General features: G+C 42.0%; 1 protein-coding gene across 7 annotated transcripts in view; it reads right to left on the bottom strand.

Moving 5' to 3' along the window:
• Positions 1–20,881, bottom strand: part of PAPLN (papilin, proteoglycan like sulfated glycoprotein) — a 63,203-nt gene that overhangs the window by 36,160 nt on the left and 6,162 nt on the right. For all 7 annotated transcript variants that reach the window (XR_009744970.1, XR_009744969.1, XM_061462673.1 and 4 more), the window contains exons 2-5: positions 14,322–14,384; positions 2,686–2,801; positions 1,048–1,108; positions 665–767 (exon numbers count right to left, since the gene is read on the bottom strand). Coding sequence is in view for 5 of the 7 variants with exons in the window: in XM_061462672.1 (XP_061318656.1) it covers positions 665–767; positions 1,048–1,108; positions 2,686–2,801; positions 14,322–14,384 (343 nt within the window). In the remaining 2 variants the exon portion in view is untranslated. The remainder of the gene's footprint in view (positions 1–664; positions 768–1,047; positions 1,109–2,685; positions 2,802–14,321; positions 14,385–20,881) is intronic.

Genomic DNA, 20,881 nt, shown 5'->3' with positions numbered 1-20,881 from the left:
GGATGTTGGGCCAGGTGGATATTCTATTATATTCCTTAGCAGGACTGTTCTTAAGCTCCTTTAAAGCACAATGCTTTCAAGAATGAGAACATGTGCTGCTACAGAACACAAGGGAGTTGTTACCTTTACAGCCAACAAAAAAAAATCTATCTTGAAATCCCTCCTGATTTCTTAAACAACTGTGACTAACAACATACCAAAGCTCAGAACGAGGACCTCTGGTTTCTACACCTGCCCTCTGAGCAGATTCCTCAAGAAAGCATGGGCCAATAGAAAGAGATGTCATATTTCCTGAAGCACTCATTAACTATATGCATTTGATTCTCCTGTGCCATGCTAATATTCTTTCCCAATATTGAAAAATATAGCACAGCTTCTGCTTCTCTGATACTTTAAGACTTATCTGTAACCAGTTACAGCTTTCTTAAGTTTCTGAAAGAATGGCTGTTAGAAGAGACAACTATGTAATGCTGCAATGGGAGCTGTCTCTTGGCCTGTGCATCCAGTGTCTGCAAGAGGAATGTTTTGTAGCTGGCAACAAGATTTTTCCTATGCAAGCCTCTGCCCCCCCAGTAAGGGTACTACAATCAAAAACATTACAATCACGTCAAAACATACTGTTGATAGTTAAGGATAAAATGTAACCCTACGTGTTTATCATTACCTCCATAATACGGAAGCCACTTGTATTTCTTTCCTTGGAATTCTTTCCCATCGAACTCTGCGCACTGCTCTGCCCGGAAATCCCGGGAGCCTTCCGGGCAGCTCTGTTGCAAGAGAAAATGTTCGTATTGGGTCATCATAAAAAGGAGAAAAGTTAAATGCACAACAAAAAGAGGTATTTTACTACATTGCTCCCATATAAGATCAGGGGCATAAATTCAATATGCTTTTGAAGGGTACTGTTGATGAACTGCATTCACCAGTGATGCCACAGAAAGAGAAACTAATAATGACATATTACTTATGAACAAGAGTGATGTTTGTCTGGAGAAAAGGAGCAACAGGCAAGCAAAAACAAAGAAGAGGACAAGCAGAACACTGTACCTGAATGTTGCATGACTGGTAGCTTCGAGCTGGTCCAACACAACCGGAAGAAACTTCTGCCCTGAAAGACAGAAAATCAACATGAAGCTCTCTGAAGAACAGACACACAAAAAATCATCTCATGGCAGACATTAAAAAACACCTTCACATCAAACGTATCACCCTCACAGTTTCCTGAAACAGCAAAACTACAATGCATTACTTTTCTATCAAAGTAAGCCAGCATCTTGTAGTGCCATTTCTGCTATGGCTTGGGTTTTGGCATGAATGAGACACACACCATGAACAACTGCAGTATAGCTCTTCAGGACAATGTTTCAATTAAATAATGGAAATGGAGCTTTTAGTCCAGCAAACAGCAAGGTGCCAATACCCAAACCAGAAACATGAGCAGTAGGAGGTTAGTGGCCAATATAGGATAGGTATGCACATCACCTAACATGCTGCTTACATGCAGATTGATAGAAAGAGGTAAATGTGCCTATGGAAAGTGTAGAACACTCTCATTCCAGTCAAATTAAAATGGGTTTAAACTTAAACAGGGGAAGTTCAGGTTAGATCTAAGGAAGAAGTTCGTTACTGTAAGGGTGGTGAGGCACTGGAATGGGTTGCCCAGGGCAGTTGTGAATGCTCTGTCCCTGGTGGCGTTCAAGGCCAGCCTGGGTAGAGTCTCGGGTGACATGGCTTAGTGTGTGGTGTCCCTGCCAATGGCAGGGGGGTTGGAACTTGATGATCTTAAGGTCCTTTCCAACCCTAACTATTCTATGATTCTATGATTACTGCAGGTAAGAATTACGGAGAACTACAGATACAGAGGAAATAGATCTGAAACGTCAACCAGTGTCTAATATCTCCCAAAATGGAGAACAGGCCTGCAGGGATTCTGGCAGGTGTATACCGTAACAAGTAGCCTTCAAAAGAGACCTTTCTTTATTCTGGGTGGGAAGAAGCAGTGCTCTTCTGGATTCTTCTACTGAAAATCCCACTCTCATTTCTCCAAACATAAAGAGAGGCTGTTCTTTTCAGGATATTACTGAAAGTCTGGCTTCCCCCCTGCCCCTGTTTTCTTTGTTTTTATCCATAACAGGATCTCTAAGGTCCATTATTCCCAAGAGGTGCAGTCCCAGTAATCACCCTCACTGCATCTAACCCAGCTGCAAATGAGGTGGCACAGTGTTCATGCTGCTTGAGTAAACCCTACTCTTATATTTCTTCTGGGACAATTTAGTCTCCCAGGAATCATTACCCTAAGAAAATCTTGGCATAGTCGCCAGATCTTGGGAGAGAAACTTACTACTCTGGACTGTTCTTCCTCTCCCACAGGCTTGCCACACTAGACCTGATTGAACAGCTGCTGCCATACCAATCCCCTGCTTGCACGGCCTCAGATCTCACAGGGAAACCACTGTGCTCTAGCAAAGGAGCTAAAGCAAGGATGTGTTGAAGTGAACACTGCTCAAAACAATGATAAGACTGAAGCTGAGGATCATCTCCAAGTGGACTCAGGTGACTTATTCCCCTGAATCCCCCCTGGAATCAAACACTAGGTCATTTTTGTTCTGCATATGTACAGGTACATTATTGCAGGAGCTCAGGAAAAAACACATTTAAAGAAAACAAAGAGAAGTTAGCCCTCACCTCTGGGAGTAGCAGCCCCGTTGCCGGAAGCTGACTCCACCGCCACAGCTCCGACTGCACTTGCCCCATTCACCCCAGCTGCCCCAGACATCAATCTGCCGTTTCATCCGGTGACCCTGTAAATAAAACCCCACAGACATAGCAAACAGCGATGGCAACACAGGAAAAAAACCATGAAAATGAAGCGGAACTCCTATGCGTTCTCTTGCTGGGCTGTATTCCTCGTATGAAAAGTGGCATGTCAGAAACGTCAAGCCTCAAATTTTTCAAGAGTATTGGCTTCCTGAAGCCACACAGCACATCCAGCTTTTTAATCTTCCTTAAACTGTTACTGTTTGCCTATTCATAGAATCTCAGCACTTCCGAATAACCACCTGAGCAAGGATAACATCTCCCTCTCAGCAAGGCAGCAAAGGCAAATTTAATACTTCAGGGACTATGAACACTGTCACTCCACACCAGATCAATGGAGCCACTTACTCCCAAATCCTTGGCTCCAAGACAGATACTTAAGAGAAGTAAAGAAAGCAGTAAAGAACCCCCCGGAACACACTTTTTACTGCAACAAAATGCTATACATGGAACTTTTTTCTCCCTACCCAACTGTATCTAATGATGAGGTCAAGGTCTGCATCATCATTAGCTACAGCCTTAATTAATTTTGTGTTTAGAAAGTATGAATGCATACCAGCATTAGAAGAAATGATAGTACAGACAAGAAGTTACAAGAACCAACCAAAATAACATTGTTTCAGCAGCATGTGAAATATCATATTTTCAGGAAGAAAAGGGCCTACTGCAGCTGATGAGATCCACATACAGCAGGACATGGGGGTGTCGTGGTTTAAACCCAGTCAGGTAATTCATTCACTCACCTCCCCCCCCTTTCTTGCCCTCCCCCTGCTCTCGGAGGGACGGAGAGGAGAATCAAAAGAATGCAACTCCCACGGGTTGAGATAAGAACAGTTTAGTAACTAAGGTATAACACAAATCACTACTGCTACCACCAATGATAATAATGATAAAGGAAATAACAAGGGAACAGAATACAACACCTCAGCACCAGCTGACCGATAACTCGCCCCCCAAGCCCGACCAAGCTCCGACCGATACCTCCTCCAACCCTGCAGTCTCCCAGCCCTTCCGGCTAACTCCCAGTTACATCCTGGGCATGACGTGCTGTGGTATGGAATACCTCTTTGGTCAGTTTGGGTCAGGTGTCCTGTCTCTGCTTCCTCACAGCTTCCCCTCCTCCCTGGCAGAGCATGAGGCTCACAAAGTCCTTGGCCAAACCAAAACATCTCTATCAGCTCTGTTCCCGAGCCGAAAGTCAAAACACTGCACTGCACCAGCTACCAAGGAGGAGAAACATGACTGCTACTGCTGAACCCAGGACAGGGGGTTTAGCAGAAACAAAACAGCAATATTCTGAGAAAAAAGAATAATTGCAAGAAGCAAGAGGATTAATGTTGCCTGGGAAAAGAAGGTAAATGCAGGGGTACACAGGGAGTGATGCTGCGAAAAGACAGTTTGCCGTGCAGCTGCATCTGAAGGGCAGTTTGCGTGTATATTATACAACTGAGAAGGTAATGCATACCACTTGGGCACTTGAACATTTGGGGTAGTGAAGAGTGGGCAGGCAGAGAAACAAAAGGCAAAAAAATATTGATATGTAGTCTAATTCCCTTCCATGTGCACAGTATCCCACCAGGCCTACATAATGAAATCGTGGGTCTGGGTGCCAATACATCATCTAATTTCACACAGCTACTTTTGACTTGCACACAGCATCCTTTGTTCCCATCCTCTATGTTTCCCAGTTTGTACTCTTGTTTCCATTCTTTCCTGCTGTCCCTCATGCATCCTCATGTAAACTATTCCCAGATTGTCACTCAGCTAGTAAATAGGTTTTCCGCTGGAGCGGAGGAACAGTCTAGAAATGGAGAATTTCACCATAGCAGTGATATTAAACCACTCAGTTCACTTTCCAAGGCCTACAGAAAAGGGACAAGCTCCTCACTTTAAAAGCATAATTTTCACTTCAGTTAACTGATAACTGCTTTTACAGAAGACATCCAGGTCTCTCCTAGAAACAGGAGCTAGCCTAATACATTACGCAGTGAATCCAACTCAGCCAAGATGCACGAGTTAATCCTCCCTTGTAACGTAAACAAGTTTTGTAATTTTCTACACATAGTCCCTGCCTGATTGTATGCTTCTGAGTTACAGTCCTGTTTCTCTCTTTCACAGAATAATTTCCTGCTGTTGGCAGAGCAACAGTCAGATGTATTAGCTGATCATATTTATGCACTTATTACCAAATTATCCACAACTACTTAGCTGCAGAGTTATCCCAGATTCTTCTTGACCACTATCTATATTGCTCTAATGTGAAACACTTTCTTCCTAGCCCATGCTATTTAATTTGCTTCACAAAACTTCTGTGCAATTCTTTCTAATACCTCTACAACCAAAATCCTTCAGGACAAGTTTTCTGGTTCAGACAAACTCTGCTTGCCTTCACCCTGCTCACGCAATGGCACTACCCATGTCACAGCCACTTGTACATACCTTCCCTCTGCCAAGTCAACATCTCCCTGACCCCTTGCCAAACCCTTCTCCCATTCTTCCATTCCAGGTACTGAGCTCAGTGTTTGCTTGCTTCATTCTCACTTGCCTTTCTGGGAGCAATCCCATGAACAGTGTTTCAGCTTTCAGCAAGGCATTTTATTTTCCCAAGTTATTTCCATCACCTAATTCCTGCCCCTGTAATCCCCCCTGCCTTACTCTCTAAAGAATGAAACATGCTACCACTCTGTTTCTCTGCAGTCTTATTCCTCTGTATCAGCTGACTGATTTAGGATCAGTATTAGCTCACCCTGGAAACAAGGGACCTTTGAGTCAGCATAAGGAAGAAGAAAACATGTAGATAAAAATCCAAAGGAAGAGCATTTGAAAGTCAGATTACTGGAAGGCAATTAGGACAGAAAGCCCTTCCCTGACACCCACACCAACCTGATAAATATTCCAATAACCCTCCTACAGAAGCAGCATTCTTTATTCCTCCTATAGAGAGTAAATCTGCAGGGACTCTTTGTTGTAAGGCTTATGCATCTGCAGAGTGCAGGAACAATCATTTTCTCAGTATCACTCCATTTATGTATACCCGAAAAGGAGCATCAGCCAGAACAATCCTCCCAAGGCCTTATAATATTAGAGAAACATTTTAATAGGGGCCCAACTCCCACATTCAGAAATCTGTGCAGTGTCCTCATTATTCAGAGCTGCATGCATGTGTATACGAGCAGGTACGAAGCTGCATATTTATAGTAAATAAGAAATCTATTTTTACATCAGCTGATAACAGCATGCTTTTAGGTGCTGTCAGCTAGTTTCTGTTCCAAAAGCCTCTTTCTGCTCTCTTCAGACTCTGGAATGCTTTTATGTGTTGTCAGCCAGGACAACTAAATCCTGGTCCCTCCTGGACTGCAGAACTAAAAATTTACAAATTTCATCACTGTTACCAATTTGTTTGTTTCCATCCCTCCCTCGCTTTAGCCTAACATGCATACAAGAACACAATTCCCTTATCTGCATTAAGTATATATTTTAATGTTTCAGGAAAAAACAGAAAATGCATGCAACCATCTTAGTTGACTTCTAAAAACTCCAGAAAGGACTGTCGCTTAATGCCCAACTGCTCTGTCTAGTTTTATTGCCTGCTAAGACAACAGAAATACACACATATTGATGGTGCAAGTGACCCTAGCACCACATGCTCTCAGTGCTCATTGCTCTCCCCTCTTCTTCTTCCTCCTCCCCATCCCCTGCTCCTGGAGGGATGGGAAGGAAAATGAAAAGAATGTAACTCCCATGGGTTGAGATAAGAACAGCCCAGTAACTAAGGTATAACACAAACCACTACTGCTGCCACCAATAATAATGATGATAAGGGAAATAACAAGGGAAGAGAATATAAAACTAAAAGGGGAAAGGGAAAAGAAAACAATAAACACATGCGATGCACAATACAATTGCTCACCACCTGTTGACCGACCCAGCATGACCTGAGCAGTGACCTCGGCCTTCTGGGTGACTCCCCCCAGTTTCTATACTGGACATGACGTGCTGTGGTATGGAATACCTCTTTGGCTAGTTCAGGTCAGGTGCCCTATCTCTGCTTCTTCCTGGCTTCCCATGCCCCTCCTCATTGGCAGAGCATGAGACTGAGAAGTCCTTGATCAGGGTAAGAAATACTTAGCAACAACTGAAAACACCAGTGTGTTATCAGTGCTGTTCTCAGACTAAAGTCGAAAACACAGCACTGCACCAGCTACCGAGAAGGAGAAAAATAACTGTTACAGCCGAACCCAGGATAGGCAGTGATTTCATTTTTATGAACACTGCATTGCTTTCATCAGTTCCTAGACAGATGCATTGCTGATATAGTTGCAGCATCTGCTGTTATCAAGCCAATTGTATTTGACAAAACCAGCAAGTAAAAAAAGCTATGCCTCTGAGTCAGTAGAGCTCCAGACTTTGTCTTCAAGGACAATTCCATTATGCATCAGACACAAACAAAAGAATTCTGGAAAAGGATAATATATACAATGTAATATTTATTTCTGTATATGAAACATGCACTGGAAGAAGAGTTATGAATGGGACTAGGCTCAGATAGAAAACGTTGGCAGTGCATAAAAACTTCAGAAAGGGCCCTCGAAAGACTTCTCAGCCAGTCTGATGAAATGGATAGGAAACTGTGCATGGGAAGAGGACTGTGCTCCCCAGGTATATGCATTGCAGACATGCAGTGACCCACACAGTTCATAGAACCAAAATGTAGACTAGTAATTCAGCATGAATAATTTGCCAGTGCCTTGTTGCAACTCAAAGGCAGCTCAAATGCTAGCAAGCTATCAAAGCAAATATCAATATACTATGCAGTCCAAAGTGAGCTGTTAAGGTCTGTAGTCACAGGTCCAAACAACCTAAATGCCAGCCAGGTTCTTATCCACAGTGTTTCTCTTACTCTTTGAGCACCTTTGAGGGCCCAGAGATAGTTTGAATTACTCTGTGATTCTTTGTGGCTGCCTTTCCAGTCTGACAAGCAGCAACAAAACATCACATTACATCACTCCAACAATCGCTGCTCAAAGCATGTGATTACCAATATCCATGCCATGCCGGAGAAGTTTTGGACAAGGCTAATACTTGCTTTTAGAGCATCAGGTCACATAGCTTTGGTCTATAGAGCTGCAACTGAAGTACTTTTTTGGACATGGTAAAGTTGTTTCTGTGGCTTCTTGGGCTGTGTCACACAGTTACTAGACTCCATTCAGACCTGAATCAAATCTCTTCTCCAACACTGAGAATATGGTGGGAAACACTGGAAGTTGACCACAACACACAGTACAATTGTCCGCTGAAAACAGATATTGCTGTCAATGATAAAATGAGTGATGTGGTATTACTGTTACTTTAGGCAGTCAAAAATCAGACTCTCTCTCTAACCTTTCTTATATTTCTGAAGTGACCCTACATCCTTTTTTAAAAGAAATATCTACTTTCTGGAGTTTCTGAAGCCAGGCTGGGATGTGAGCTTCAGGTGGGCCTGGCTCCTCAGGTCTCATTGCCAGGATGGGCAGGGCTATGCAGGGCCCCACTGCAGCACTGCTGGAGCAGGAACTGACAGCCCTGGGGGGCTGCAATTGGGTCCTGGGCTGTGGGGAGCCCAGTCAGGGATAGAAAAGCCCAGTGGTGTCCTCAGGGCCCTGACAAAAACAACACACATAATATATATATATATCCTTACACCATGTTGCTTTTCAGGTTGCGAAGCATTTACTTCTTTCTATACCCAGTACTATAATGATGACCACCTATAAGGTTTCCACATAGCTAAGCCCTAAAAGACACGTGGCATTCAACACTCACACTGAATTGAAAGTGAGCTGAAAAAATTCAGTTTCTCTCACATGTTTATAATATAGATATATGTACTATTCCAACAGACGTATTTTCAGGATAAATCCATCTGCAACTGGCAATGCTATTAGCCAAAAATGCAACAAAAATTAAGCAAATTAATCAGAACCACATCAGCAAGGCATGTTTTTAATAATCTCATTGATCTTGGCTCAGACACAGCAGGCTTGAAAAGAGCTTTGAGGGTGAAGAATGCCAAGTACCATTTTTATGAATAATGAATAAGCAATCAAAGAACTGCATTTAAGCAAAACTAGGAAAAGCAAGAATGAAAGTGAACAAGATGGTGACAACAGGAAGTGAAATACAAAATGGTACAGAAGAGGAGAGTATTGTATTAAGACAACTGCTTCACAAAGAGTAGGAAAAAATTACAAGGCTCCTTAAGTTTTAATGGCTTGTGGTTTATACTCACTGTATCTCCTTTTATTCCCCTCTACCACCCTAGCCATGGCTTTTTAGCACATCCACTCTAACAAACCCACTAAAATTCATCAGTTCTCCTACATCTTCATCTCCTCAAAACACTTCAGGGTCTCCCTACACCATTTAACCCTCCTCCATATTGTTCCCAACTCTTTTCCATGTTCCCTGTGTTCACATCCCCAACACTCCTCGCTCTTGTGCCTCTTCATGGGACTGTCCCACCATACACATGGCTCCTTCCACATCCCCTGCTCTCCTGTCAGCTGTGCAGGACATGGTGCACACCCACTGCAGAACCAGGCACACGCTGGATTGCTGGCTAGGGTGCAGAGCAGATAATAGCTACTCTTTGGAAATGGAAAGCCTTCCAGAAAATCTGGGTGGCCTGAAGCTGGCTAGGGTATAAAAAAAGCTGTCTAAAAGGTACAGCCATTGCAGAGAAGTCAAATTAATTCCTGGAATCCTTGTGGAAGGAATTGGGGACATTCAGAAAACTCCACAAAGAGGAGGATTGTGAGAAAACTTTATGACCCCAAACTTATTTGGAAAAGTGGACAAAACACACAGTATGAAGTCATCAGAAGTTGTTTATCCAAGGGGCCTAACAGGAACTGGAGGGTGAAATGGATGAACTGTTTCATACCAGCAGACAACACACTCAGCTAAAGGCACTTTGGCATTTGATTACTGGAAAGTGGAAAATCTGACACCAGTTTGCAAAAGGATCCCAGAGGAAACCAAGGGACATATACCCACATATTGTAAAATTGATGTCTACTGATAAATTAATAGAAATTATAAATTAAGAACAGAATTAGCTGCCACCTGCATAAACACAATCTATTTGGGAAAAAGTCAACAAGGCTTTTTTGAAGGGAAATCCTTCTAAGACTGTTAAAGTTCTTTGAAAGATTCACAAACATGTCAGCAAGGGCAACATGTCAGACTCAGATTGCCAAAAACCTTCCAACAAATTCCTTCACCTAAAGCTTTGAAGGAAGCTAAGCAGCTAGAATAAAAGTCCTTGCATGGCTGATGAGCAGGTGGCCCAAAGACAAAGGTAGGAGTGAAATCTCCATCCACTGCAAGAACTGATGTTTAGCAGCAGAATTCTGTAAGGAGCCTTAACTGCTCAACACACTTAAAAGTTATGCCAAAACCACAGAAGTAACAAAGGCAACTGTTAAGGGCAATTCAAAGTAATACAGGACAACAGAGAATCGGAGACAAGAACTATTGAAGGACAGTATAGCGTGACTTGGCACGACAATGACAGTTATGATTTTATGTAGGTAACTTGAGCGATGCACAGGAGAAAACACAAAATTGTTACATATGAGCTGGTCTTTATAACTCAAGTGCAGGATCTTGGTCTTATGATAGAAATCCTGTAATGATAGAAGTCTACATGGCTTTGAGATATTAACCAAATTCAGGGAAGAGAAATAGAGATGTCTCCCCCTCAAAGGGTTCATAAACTACAAATGACTGGAGACTGGAAGCATATTGGGGAAAATTGTACTTGCCTACCAAATCTCTTATAGCTTGTTCTAGACACATTTTTGTGACATAGCCAGAGATAGGACAGAGGGCAAAATGAACTGTACAGTACATTATTGCCCAATACAATCATTCTTGTGCACTTTTTCTACCTTTTCTTCAATAGGAACATTAATAAAATCTCCTCCTCTTTCTCCCTCCCCACAGTAATTTTCACTGTTTCTGTATGACCTTAATTTTGGTCTTTCTGCACCTTCCACCCTTTCTGTCAGATCTAGTTAAGAGGTTTAGAAGTGTAGTCAATAGATTAATAGCGTTTAAACAATAACAATGTTAATTTCCTTAGAAGAAATTAAACCCAGCATTTTTACCTAGAAATGCAGACCCATAGGGAGGAATATTGCCCAGACTAAATGTATTTGAGTATGATTTTCAGCCAAGCCTCAGACCAGCCTTTACTTTAAGCACACCTGAAGTACAATCTAGGTGCAAATGTAAGTACTGGACATGATGTAACTATTAGCTAATGCTTACAGATAATAAAAGATTACATAAAACTTCCCCTGATCAGCAGCTTTTCCTTGAAATAGTCTCATGATATGGGCAAATAAGGCATTTTCAATCTGGAAGGAAGGAATTCCAGGTGCAAAAATTTGCCAACATGAAATCACACTTGTAAAATAGAAATTGAGGGAGAGAGGAATCTGATGTCATGTTTACTAAACATAAAGCAACCCCAAAGTGTACAACATACACACAATCATGCCAAACACATGCACAATAATAGAAGAATTATTCATGTGGAAAACTTTCAGAATTCATTTTCTCTAATCACTAGAACCACTGTTTCAGCAGCAGCTGCACTAACAGACAGGAAAAACACTTCAACCAGACATTTTCCATTATTGCCACTGTTCACAGTCTTCCTAGAAGCAATGACAGGATGGCCTGAAGTTGCACTAGACTCTTCTGTCTCATATAAAAGATGGAGAGACATCTTTGTTTTCTGTTTGCATAGCCCATAAACACAACTCCTTCTAACCATCAGGCTGTAGCTTCTAGTACTATGACAGCGCAAACAGTAAAGGAGCTACAAGTAATGAGCGATCTTCTTTTCCAATTCCTTCAAAGCCTGATGAAAAGGGACAGACACTGCAGGTGCTGTATGGTAAGGCCCTCTCCATGTTCTAGCAGGAAAGGAGTGTAGTGGGTCCCACCAAGGGTGGAGCACTGGGCAAGCAAGCTCTCAGCAGCCAATGGCTTTGACAAGCAGGAATCCCTCTCTTGCTCCTTAATGGTGCCTGCAATGTCCGGCAGATAAACCAGCCACTCAGACTGCGAGCAGAGAAGATGTGGGTAATAACCTCAGCTGCTCTTAAAGTCTCAGCCCTGTCAACATTTCTGCCCTTGTTCCAATTGCTGCTTTCCCTAGCCTAACAATCAATAAAGTAAAAACGAGTTCAGTTACTCCACTCCAAAAGTAAAAGTGATGAAAACAGTAGGCATCAATCTACACCCTTTAATTACGAGCAGACACGAATCCCTCATCTTCTCCATCCTTGTGTAAGCCCACAGTTCACAGGTTTATAGCTGTACTCCCATTAGCACTGTCAGTCTGTGTGTTTACAAGTTCATGCTTTCTTTTTTCTGGGACAGAATCTGTCCAGGTAGCAATCATTGTCTGCATTGGTGCACAGGATGGATCTAAGAGGTAAACGGCTCATTCTGGAATAAACAGTGCCTTTTCCACTGTTTTTAGTTTTACCACCACCCTCTTCTTCCTGGGGGGTACACTATTCATTAGTGGAGGTGATCCAACTTTCTGTCCATGTGCTTCTAAACTGGCAGCTCATTTGATACCAAAATCAAAACAATTGCTGCTGCCTCAGCTGCAAGACTGCTCTGTAGGTTTAGCACAGTTAAAGTGACAGAGCCTCAATTTCTTAGGGATATGCTACTATACAATTAAAGGAAGTGTTTCTCATTCAGTGGGGGGACATGCAGCATGCCATCTGACAATCTCTTATACCTCTGCCACCAGGAATCACAAAAGAACACCACAGGGAAGGGACCTTTTCAGTGCTGTGTGACATGGATTAAAGTGATTTTTCAGTAAGCCTGCCATCTCAGTAAAGCCCTAAAGGAATGGAGAATGGTGTAAACCAGCAAGCAATTCTCCAACTTATTTTCCCACCCTGCAGTATTCCCTGCCTCAGCGTTTAGTCTCAACCTTTCCTTTCTTTCACCCACCACATAAGTACAATATTTGCATGTATAGCAGCAGGGCTACCACTCCCCCTCTTCAGCAGTGAAATACAGATAGGCAGGCATTGCCTTTTCAGAACCGTCCCACCTTAGGGAGCTCAGCTAGTTCCACTGCTCTTCTGGTGCATAGCCTGACCTAGCGCAGACTTGCATGCCATCACTACAATCAGTCCTGCCAGCTCCAGCTCTCACAGCCTAACTGTCTCTTGCTATAGTTCAGCCCACTTGCATTAGCGTCTGGTAAGGAATGGCCCATGTGAAACCAGAACCATTACTCTATTCCCTCACAGAAGAGAATTACCACAGCAGTGCCTCAGTGCTGCTGGATCTTCCTGCTTCCTCATGGCTTGACAGATCCAACATGTCAGGGAAACAGAAATTAAGTGGGGGCCAAGCAAAACCTTCTCCTTCCATTCAGCATTGCTTCAAGAGAAGCTACTGACTGCATGCAAGTGACAAAGTCTAATGCTAGAGAGGAATATCAGCCTTCACAGCTGCAGGGTGTTTCAGTCATTTCCCTTCCAAAACATCACCAGGTTGGAAATAGGCAGGTGAACTGACTATAGTGTGCTCCATTTCTGGTTCTTTTGGCATACAGCACCACCTTCTATTAGGTATGAGATAGCAAGATCTCATTTAAGCGTATTTCCATCTGTAACATAGGATGTCTGTGACGACTAACAAACTGCTTGATTTCTGGCATCTCATCCCTGCTTTTCAAAGAAGGCCTAAAAAGCATTTGCAAATGCTGAATCTGGGTACAGAAATTCATAATCATATTAGAGATTTAAAGTTTTGGACTCATTAATTTTAATGGCATATTTATAATTCCTCACTACTTCCACAAAACACTTACTCCAGGTGATAATTACCTCTTTTTTCCTCCCCTTTCTGTTCCTTTACACCTAACACACATATTGCATCTTCCTTTGCTAACACTTCCACTCAGCAGGTCACCTTTGCCTCAGATGTCCAACTCATTAATATAATTGAAGTTACACTCAGAAATACTGTTCTCCAGCTGCTCTGAGAGAGATCCGACTTCTCTCTCAGAAAGGAAGAGGAATCCCAGTTCCTAATACCTGTGTTCTTTTTCAGACAGTATCGAATTAGCTTAACATAAAGGTTACCTCCCCCAGTAAAGCTAAACCATGACTTACACCACTATGACCAAAGAAAAGAGAAAATCAGATAACCAAAGATTCATTCTTCTTACTTCAAGTGATAGCTCTCCGTAGCTTTGCAGATAACACCCCTTGAGCCAAAGGCACTACCAGTATTTTGTTATTTAATTGCCACGTTAGACTTTTCATAACATACTGCAGTAGGCCTGATGACTTGAACATATTAGCTCTTTCAGGAATACTTTCTACAAAATGCTTGAGTTAAGATGTTGACAACCGTTAGCACAAGTGTCTTTAATTTTTGTAACAGTGACCAGAAGAGCTTCTACTTACTGAAAATGCAGAAGGTGGCATCACTGTTAGCATGAGCAGAAGTAACAAGCTCTTCATCTCTGCCTGCGGGAACAGAAAGACTATTGATCAGAGTTGCTTGCTTCTTTGCTGCTTGTACGCAGAAAAGCTACAATACAATAGAGCAAAAGTGAAGGGAGAATAGTTTTATCACTACACTCCCTGGATAGATGAAGGCAACTGCAACAATGAAATTACCCTGCAGAGAAAGCCAGACTGTAATTACAGAGTGCAAATATTTCCCTGAACTTTCCTCTGGTATTACAAGAACACCATCCCCAGGCACAGTGGAAGCTGCATGCTGTTGCATGTCTGCCCTCCCACCCTTTTACTTATACACATGATAAAATACTTGAAGATTGCAATGACTTCAACCAACCCAAGGTAAGAAATTCCACAGTTAAAATTTATGTACCCTATATTCATTCTGTGTGACTTGGTGAAGCTTCATGTCTGTCTGTGTGTGATCTTGCTTGTTTAAAATCCTACAGTTAATCACACGCAGCTGTAGCTAGATTCAAACATCAGTAGCTGTATCCCTTTTACAGGGCTAGAAAGGAGATCAGGCCACACAGACTGGTGTGGCAGCATACAGTAGGATACAATAGTTACTAAAAATCAGGGCATTATGCACACTCGGAGCCACAATACTTCATTGGTGCATTGCCTGTTGTTACTTTATCCTTCCTGAGTTGCACCAACCAAGCCCATACCAACCACCACTCACCAGCATTTACAGCTGTGGACACTTCAGCCGCAAGAGACTGCCTGTTTTTCAAGACCATTTTCTCATGACCTCATGACCAGTCAATTAAGCCCAGAAAGCAGAGATGGACTAGATATTCCCAGCTTATTTAACCTAGTCTAAGATGCTTTCTAACTTGGGAAAGGAAAGAGGAAATATGGAGAAATCTTCTGTGCATAAACGCGTCAAGTGAGAAATGTTCATATCATCAGTCATTGTATCATCTGATTTAATATTAAAACTTCTCATATAGCTCCTTAAGCCTGTGAGCTCCTTCAGCTCCTGGCCTATTAAATTCAGATAAAATATAGAATGTGTATAAAGTCTTTGTTTCATGAGAATACCAAATCAGAAACAAAATACACCAAAATGAAACCTGCTTGATCAAGCATTTGAATATTTCAGGTTACTTTATGACGTGCAACCATTTTTCTCACAGTGCTAGGTCTCACTGGATCACAGCTCATTACAACTCCCTACGTCCATATACACCATGGGGTTTGACACTGAACTTTCACAGTGCTGGGGATAAAAAGCTTGTTCTTCAACATTTTTCTTTCAGATGTAAAACCTAAGTGCTAAAAACCCAGTCACACCAAATTCTGCGTGCAAATAACAATGAACAGGGAAAATGTAACTGGGAAAACAAGCACTGATAAGCGTCTCTCCTATATACTGAGGGACTGTATCAAAGCCACAAGACGTCACAGTTTTGATGCTTGCTTGTATTTTTGTGCTGCTGCACTTGCATGGGAATTGCTGTCATATGTCCCAAATTTACCTTTCAAATGTTTAGACCATCCAGCCCTAATAAACTAGTCAACGGATTCCCGGAAGGATGGTCAGAAGGAAGAACAAGGCCTTCTGTATCCTATTAAATCCTCCACTGCAAAACAAACCTTCCGCCTGACTCTCTGAGCTCTAACAAACTTGTTATTTTAAAAGCTTCCTCTACTGTAGCATTCAGCATAGATCCCTTTTGCTTTCCTTTCAGCCACAAACAACACAGATGGGACTGGGGAATCTGTCTGAAACCTTCAAAAAAAGGTCAAGTTCTGTTTCCGGATTTAACAGCTTTCATTCCTTGTAGCACCTGGGATACAGCAGCATATGTTTATTCTGCTTGTTTGCCATTCTCCTCACTGAAGGCTGGGTATGCGGGGGAAGGAATGAAAAGGACAGTGTCTTGCAGTGCTTTCACTTATAACAACAGCAGCTGCTGCTCCCTGTGCCTCCTGCCCTTCCTCCATTCTCTTCAACCCTCCCCAGCTCCCTTTTCCCACTGCGTGCTAGAACAGCATCTCCACTCCCCTGTACCCAGAAACAGCAGTAGGGCCTGAGGGGAAATGGTGACTTTATGCTCAAGATACGGAACAGCTGCTGGAAAGCTCACATAGAGGAAACCCTGCCACAGGGCTAAAATATGACGTTATCCCAGCAACAGGGATTATGAGAATCAGATCACAGTGAGTAAGGAACAATCAGAATCTTCAAACAGAGCTAGAGGTGTGCCCTACCTCCATTCCATACACACATTAACTGCTCAGGTTAGATGAAAAAAAGGGGTCAAAGTGATGTCTGGGTCCAGCCATCTGTAAACTCGGTCAAAATGACTGAGTTTCAGACCAGAACAATGAAGCTGCTTTATCCAAGAGATGCTGACCCAAGCTCCTCTAAACACTGGAGAAGTTCAAACTGGAATCTGACTTCAGCAGCTCTGGACCCTTACATCTATTCCAAAACAGTACGGATCAAGCCACATTTTGTGGAAATTTCAGAAACTTCTGACAGGATGATATTAAGGTCCTTTCCAAACCTAACTATTGTATAATTCTATAATGTTCTGGTGCCCCTTCTGAGCTGCCTCCACAGTGCCTACTTCTCCCTAGAACTTTGGAGAGGGCACCAGAAAGGAGATGGCTAAAATTTCATAACTCTGGACAGAACGCAGGAGCTCCAGTACAACTGAAAACTGGGATAAGCACCCTTATTAATCCTCAGGGCTTAACACTGAACCCACTCAAGAAAGAAGCTTTTGCCTTAACAAATAGAAGGTGTAGAAAAGACAGATGGGCAGCCTTAGAGATTTCTCTGTAATGGCTGTAAAAATATTTAGTTACAAACTCTTATTCAGGGCCAGGCAGACTTAGCAAGATCAGTCAAATCTTCATTAAGACCAGGAGTACGTTTCAGAAATCAAGGATAGTTTTAATGACTCCTATATTTACTTTAAGTGTGTAAATCCCACCTTCCAATGCACGAAGGTTCAAGCCTGCTTAATTTGACTTGGCCTCTTTTCCAAAGAAGTTCCCAACATCCATGCTCATAGGGAAACAAGACCTACACTGCCTGTATGTATAGGTAAAAATAACTTTGAATCAGAGGGCTAATTTCAGGGTTTCAAAAGCATAAAGTTAACTTTTGCTTGAGGGAAAAGATACTGGGCTGGGATGAAGAGGCATACTGGACTTTCAACCCATTTATATGATGACTTTTTCCTTTGAAGAGGAAGGAATCCAAACTGGAAAGAAATATTACAAATAACTCAGCCTTGCTTAAAAAGCGCTTAAGCCGTTTAGACTACAGAACCAGATCACAAAGTCAGAATAAAACAGGTTCCAGGAGTTCCATTGCTCACAGATTTATCGGTCTGGGTTTTTCTCTATTTATCTTTAAAATAATTAGACAGCCAGTGCTACATGGCTTGTCTCTGTTTAGCACATCAGACAGACTAGTCTTCTTTTGCCTGGGAGCCACATTTCTAAATCAACCTTTGGCCAAAGACATATACCACGTATGCGAGTCAGGGACTGTTCTAGGGATGGTTCACAGGCAGAAGATAAAAAGACCCTTTGAGGGTTAAAACTCTTCTATTGCCAGACAAGGTTTAGCTGGGCATGCAATAAGCAGCAAAGCCACGCAGCAATACTAGCTGCAGCAAGTTCTTGGGTTCATTTTGTCTGCTAGCTGGTGATTTGAATTACCTAGTGTGAATCTATTATTCCCACCTGAGTTAGCTCTGACACAGAAGCCACAGACAAGTTGGGCACTCCAGCATTTGCCAATTGGACAATTCAATATTTGCCTGTTGCAACATAGATAGAAATTGCTTATAGTAAAGTTCAGCACATCCAGCACTAAAGCAGAAGTTGTCACTGTGATCCTGTTACTCGCACCTTTCCAGAATTTCCTTCCCTTTCCTCCACTCCCAACTCCACTCCTCTTTAACACCTCCTATCTCACTCAGTTGTTATATTTTCAGAAGTTTGGTTGAAGGAGGTGGCAAGTCAGAAAGGATGGTGATATGTTGCTCAGTTATTTACTGGCATGGATCATTTTTAGCCACTGACTCAAAGCTTTTTATCTTCCAGTCTCATTTTTCAAAGACATGATTACTTTTGCTTTGCTCTCAAAACCTCCAGTGTATCTTGGTTGCAGCTTGCTTTTGCTTGCCTTGTCTACGAAGAAGCATCTTTCAAATTTTGGTGGAAAAGTTAGAAAGGGAAAATATGTACACACAGCAAAAAGATGAGATGAAGGCAGGGAGAGAAAAGAGCACCATGGAGCAGAGATTAAGGATAGGGAAAAACCTCCTTTTACTTTGCTGGGAGATGAGTTAGGAGAGCATGAGAACCACATCACATAGCCCAGAGGAGCTAAGAAACCACTCACCCTTTCAGGCAGAGGAAATCACATTCAAGATACTTCTTAATACGTATGTTTTCTTCCCCAGCTACAGTAACTACCGTTTGGTTTGACATTTTTCCAAAGAAAATCCTGGGCCTGATGTTCTTTGTACTAGGGCAGATAAGCCAATTAGTGTGCATGTGCCTGTAAAGTGGGAGGATGCTGAATTTCCTTTGCCTTGACCATGCAATGAGCCACATTATAAAGAGCTGTTTATAGAAAAAGCAGGGAGAAATGTTTATAATGTGTTTAAACACAAGACTGACTGAAAGGGCTTAGTAGGAAAGGAGAGAGAATAAAGAAAACCAAGACACAAGTTGCCTAAGTACAAGCTTTATGGAGATATTTTTACCATTGGTATCCAGATTTCTTAATTTTAAATACATACTAGTAGTAGCAGAATCCTCATCAAAAAAAGTACTCCTCCTGAGGGATACTTTTAGCCATATTATGCATATTATGAAAGATAAACTTTAGCTAGAACAACTTTAAAATTCACCTTGTTAAATGAAAAAAGAAAACAGTTAAAAAACTTATTACTAAGCACAGCAGCAGAGCACCAGCTGGCTGGAGAACTGAGTAATGGCAATATACAAGCATCTTCCAGACTGCTCCATCAATAAGCTTTCATCTCAGCCTTCAGCCTGATTCATTGCAGGCACATAAATCTGCACCAGGCCATTGCTTAATGTGGCTGACAGAAACTGATAATGTTTTTACAGAGGAATTCTACAGCAATACCAAGTTCAGCAGCACCTGGGAAAGCTATAGCAGCCTCTGCCATAGAGTTTTAATCTGGAAACCGAAATCACACAGAACTGTAGTTGAAAATGATCAGCTGCAAGAGCAGACCGTGAAACACACAGAAGTTCTAGTAAGGCCTCACACCATGCCCTGTTGGGAGATGGGGAAGAGGCAGACTGGCTTCTTTCCCACTCTCCAAAATACACAATGAAGTATTTAAGGTTTAGGTCAGTGAAGCAGCATCTTCCAAGTAAATACGGTCACTATGCCAGTGCCTTGCAGGAGCTAATACAGTATTTGATGAGGACAGTTTTCTCTCTACTTATTAATATCAGTTGAGAATCAATTTTCTGCAACTAGCCTTCCACTATTAGGTTTGCAGCTAGAGATTTATTATAAGGAGCAAAGATAGGATTCTGCCTTCTATTTTGGTACTCTCACTGTGCTTAGCTGTTAATTAAATCTGGGAGCATGTAGGGATAATGACAAGTGCACACAGACTCATTTAGACAGTTAATTGCAATAAGAAGCCACACACTGCCTACGGAAAATATATGACAAAGATATAATAGTCCAAACGCTAACATAGTTGAAGAGGAATGGCTAACAGCAATTTACTACTGTCCCATCACAGCTCAAGCTTCACTTACATAAGTGATTTAGCTTGATCTGAAACACTGAGCACTGCTGCTGTTTACAAACACATTAGCCAGCTCAGACTAATCCCTTTCACTTCAAATCTCAGAGAATTCTTTAGGAGAAGAAAGGATTTCAATGCTGGAAAATCGCTTCCAATTTTGTCTTCAGTCCATCCTAAATATAAACATGGCAATCTTCTGCACTGTGCAAGGGGTTAAATAAGAAGACAAAATTGTCGTAAATCAAAAATTGTCAAAAGAATTTCAAAACAATGTGTTTTTTCTGCCTCTCTTTGCAAGACCTACATCTCTGTTCACTTAAAAAAATTTTAGCACCATGTTCAACAGTGTGCTTGGAGTATGCATAGGGAACACCTGGGTTCCCAAGCAAATTTATTTAAAGGTGATTAATAACATGAACAGAAAAACATGAGAGTATTTACCCTGAACCTCATGTGGGCTTTGACTGTTGCTGCCCCTACATTGTTTCTGGAACCCAAGGTACTCTTTTTTCTTAAAGCTAACTCACTTTTAAACATATATATATAGCTCTATATATACACACGTATCTCAGTAAACATGCCAAGCATGCCACACTTGTATGGGTACATCTCTTCCCTAAGGAATCACCCTTACTGACTGTGATGCAGACAGACCTTCAGTGGTATGAAGCACGAATTCCCTCAGAGAAGCCAGAGGGTTTACTTACATTCCTCTGCAAGGGAAAG

This window comes from Pezoporus flaviventris, unplaced genomic scaffold, assembly GCF_033815535.1.
Source record: "Pezoporus flaviventris isolate CSIRO_AGI_PZ_B2104156 unplaced genomic scaffold, CSIRO_AGI_Pfla_v1 ptg000035l, whole genome shotgun sequence".
In the NCBI taxonomy this organism is placed as follows: Eukaryota; Metazoa; Chordata; class Aves; order Psittaciformes; family Psittacidae; genus Pezoporus; species Pezoporus flaviventris.
The sequence above is the reverse complement of the archived record's forward strand: the minus strand, read 5'-3'. Positions and strand labels throughout refer to the sequence as shown.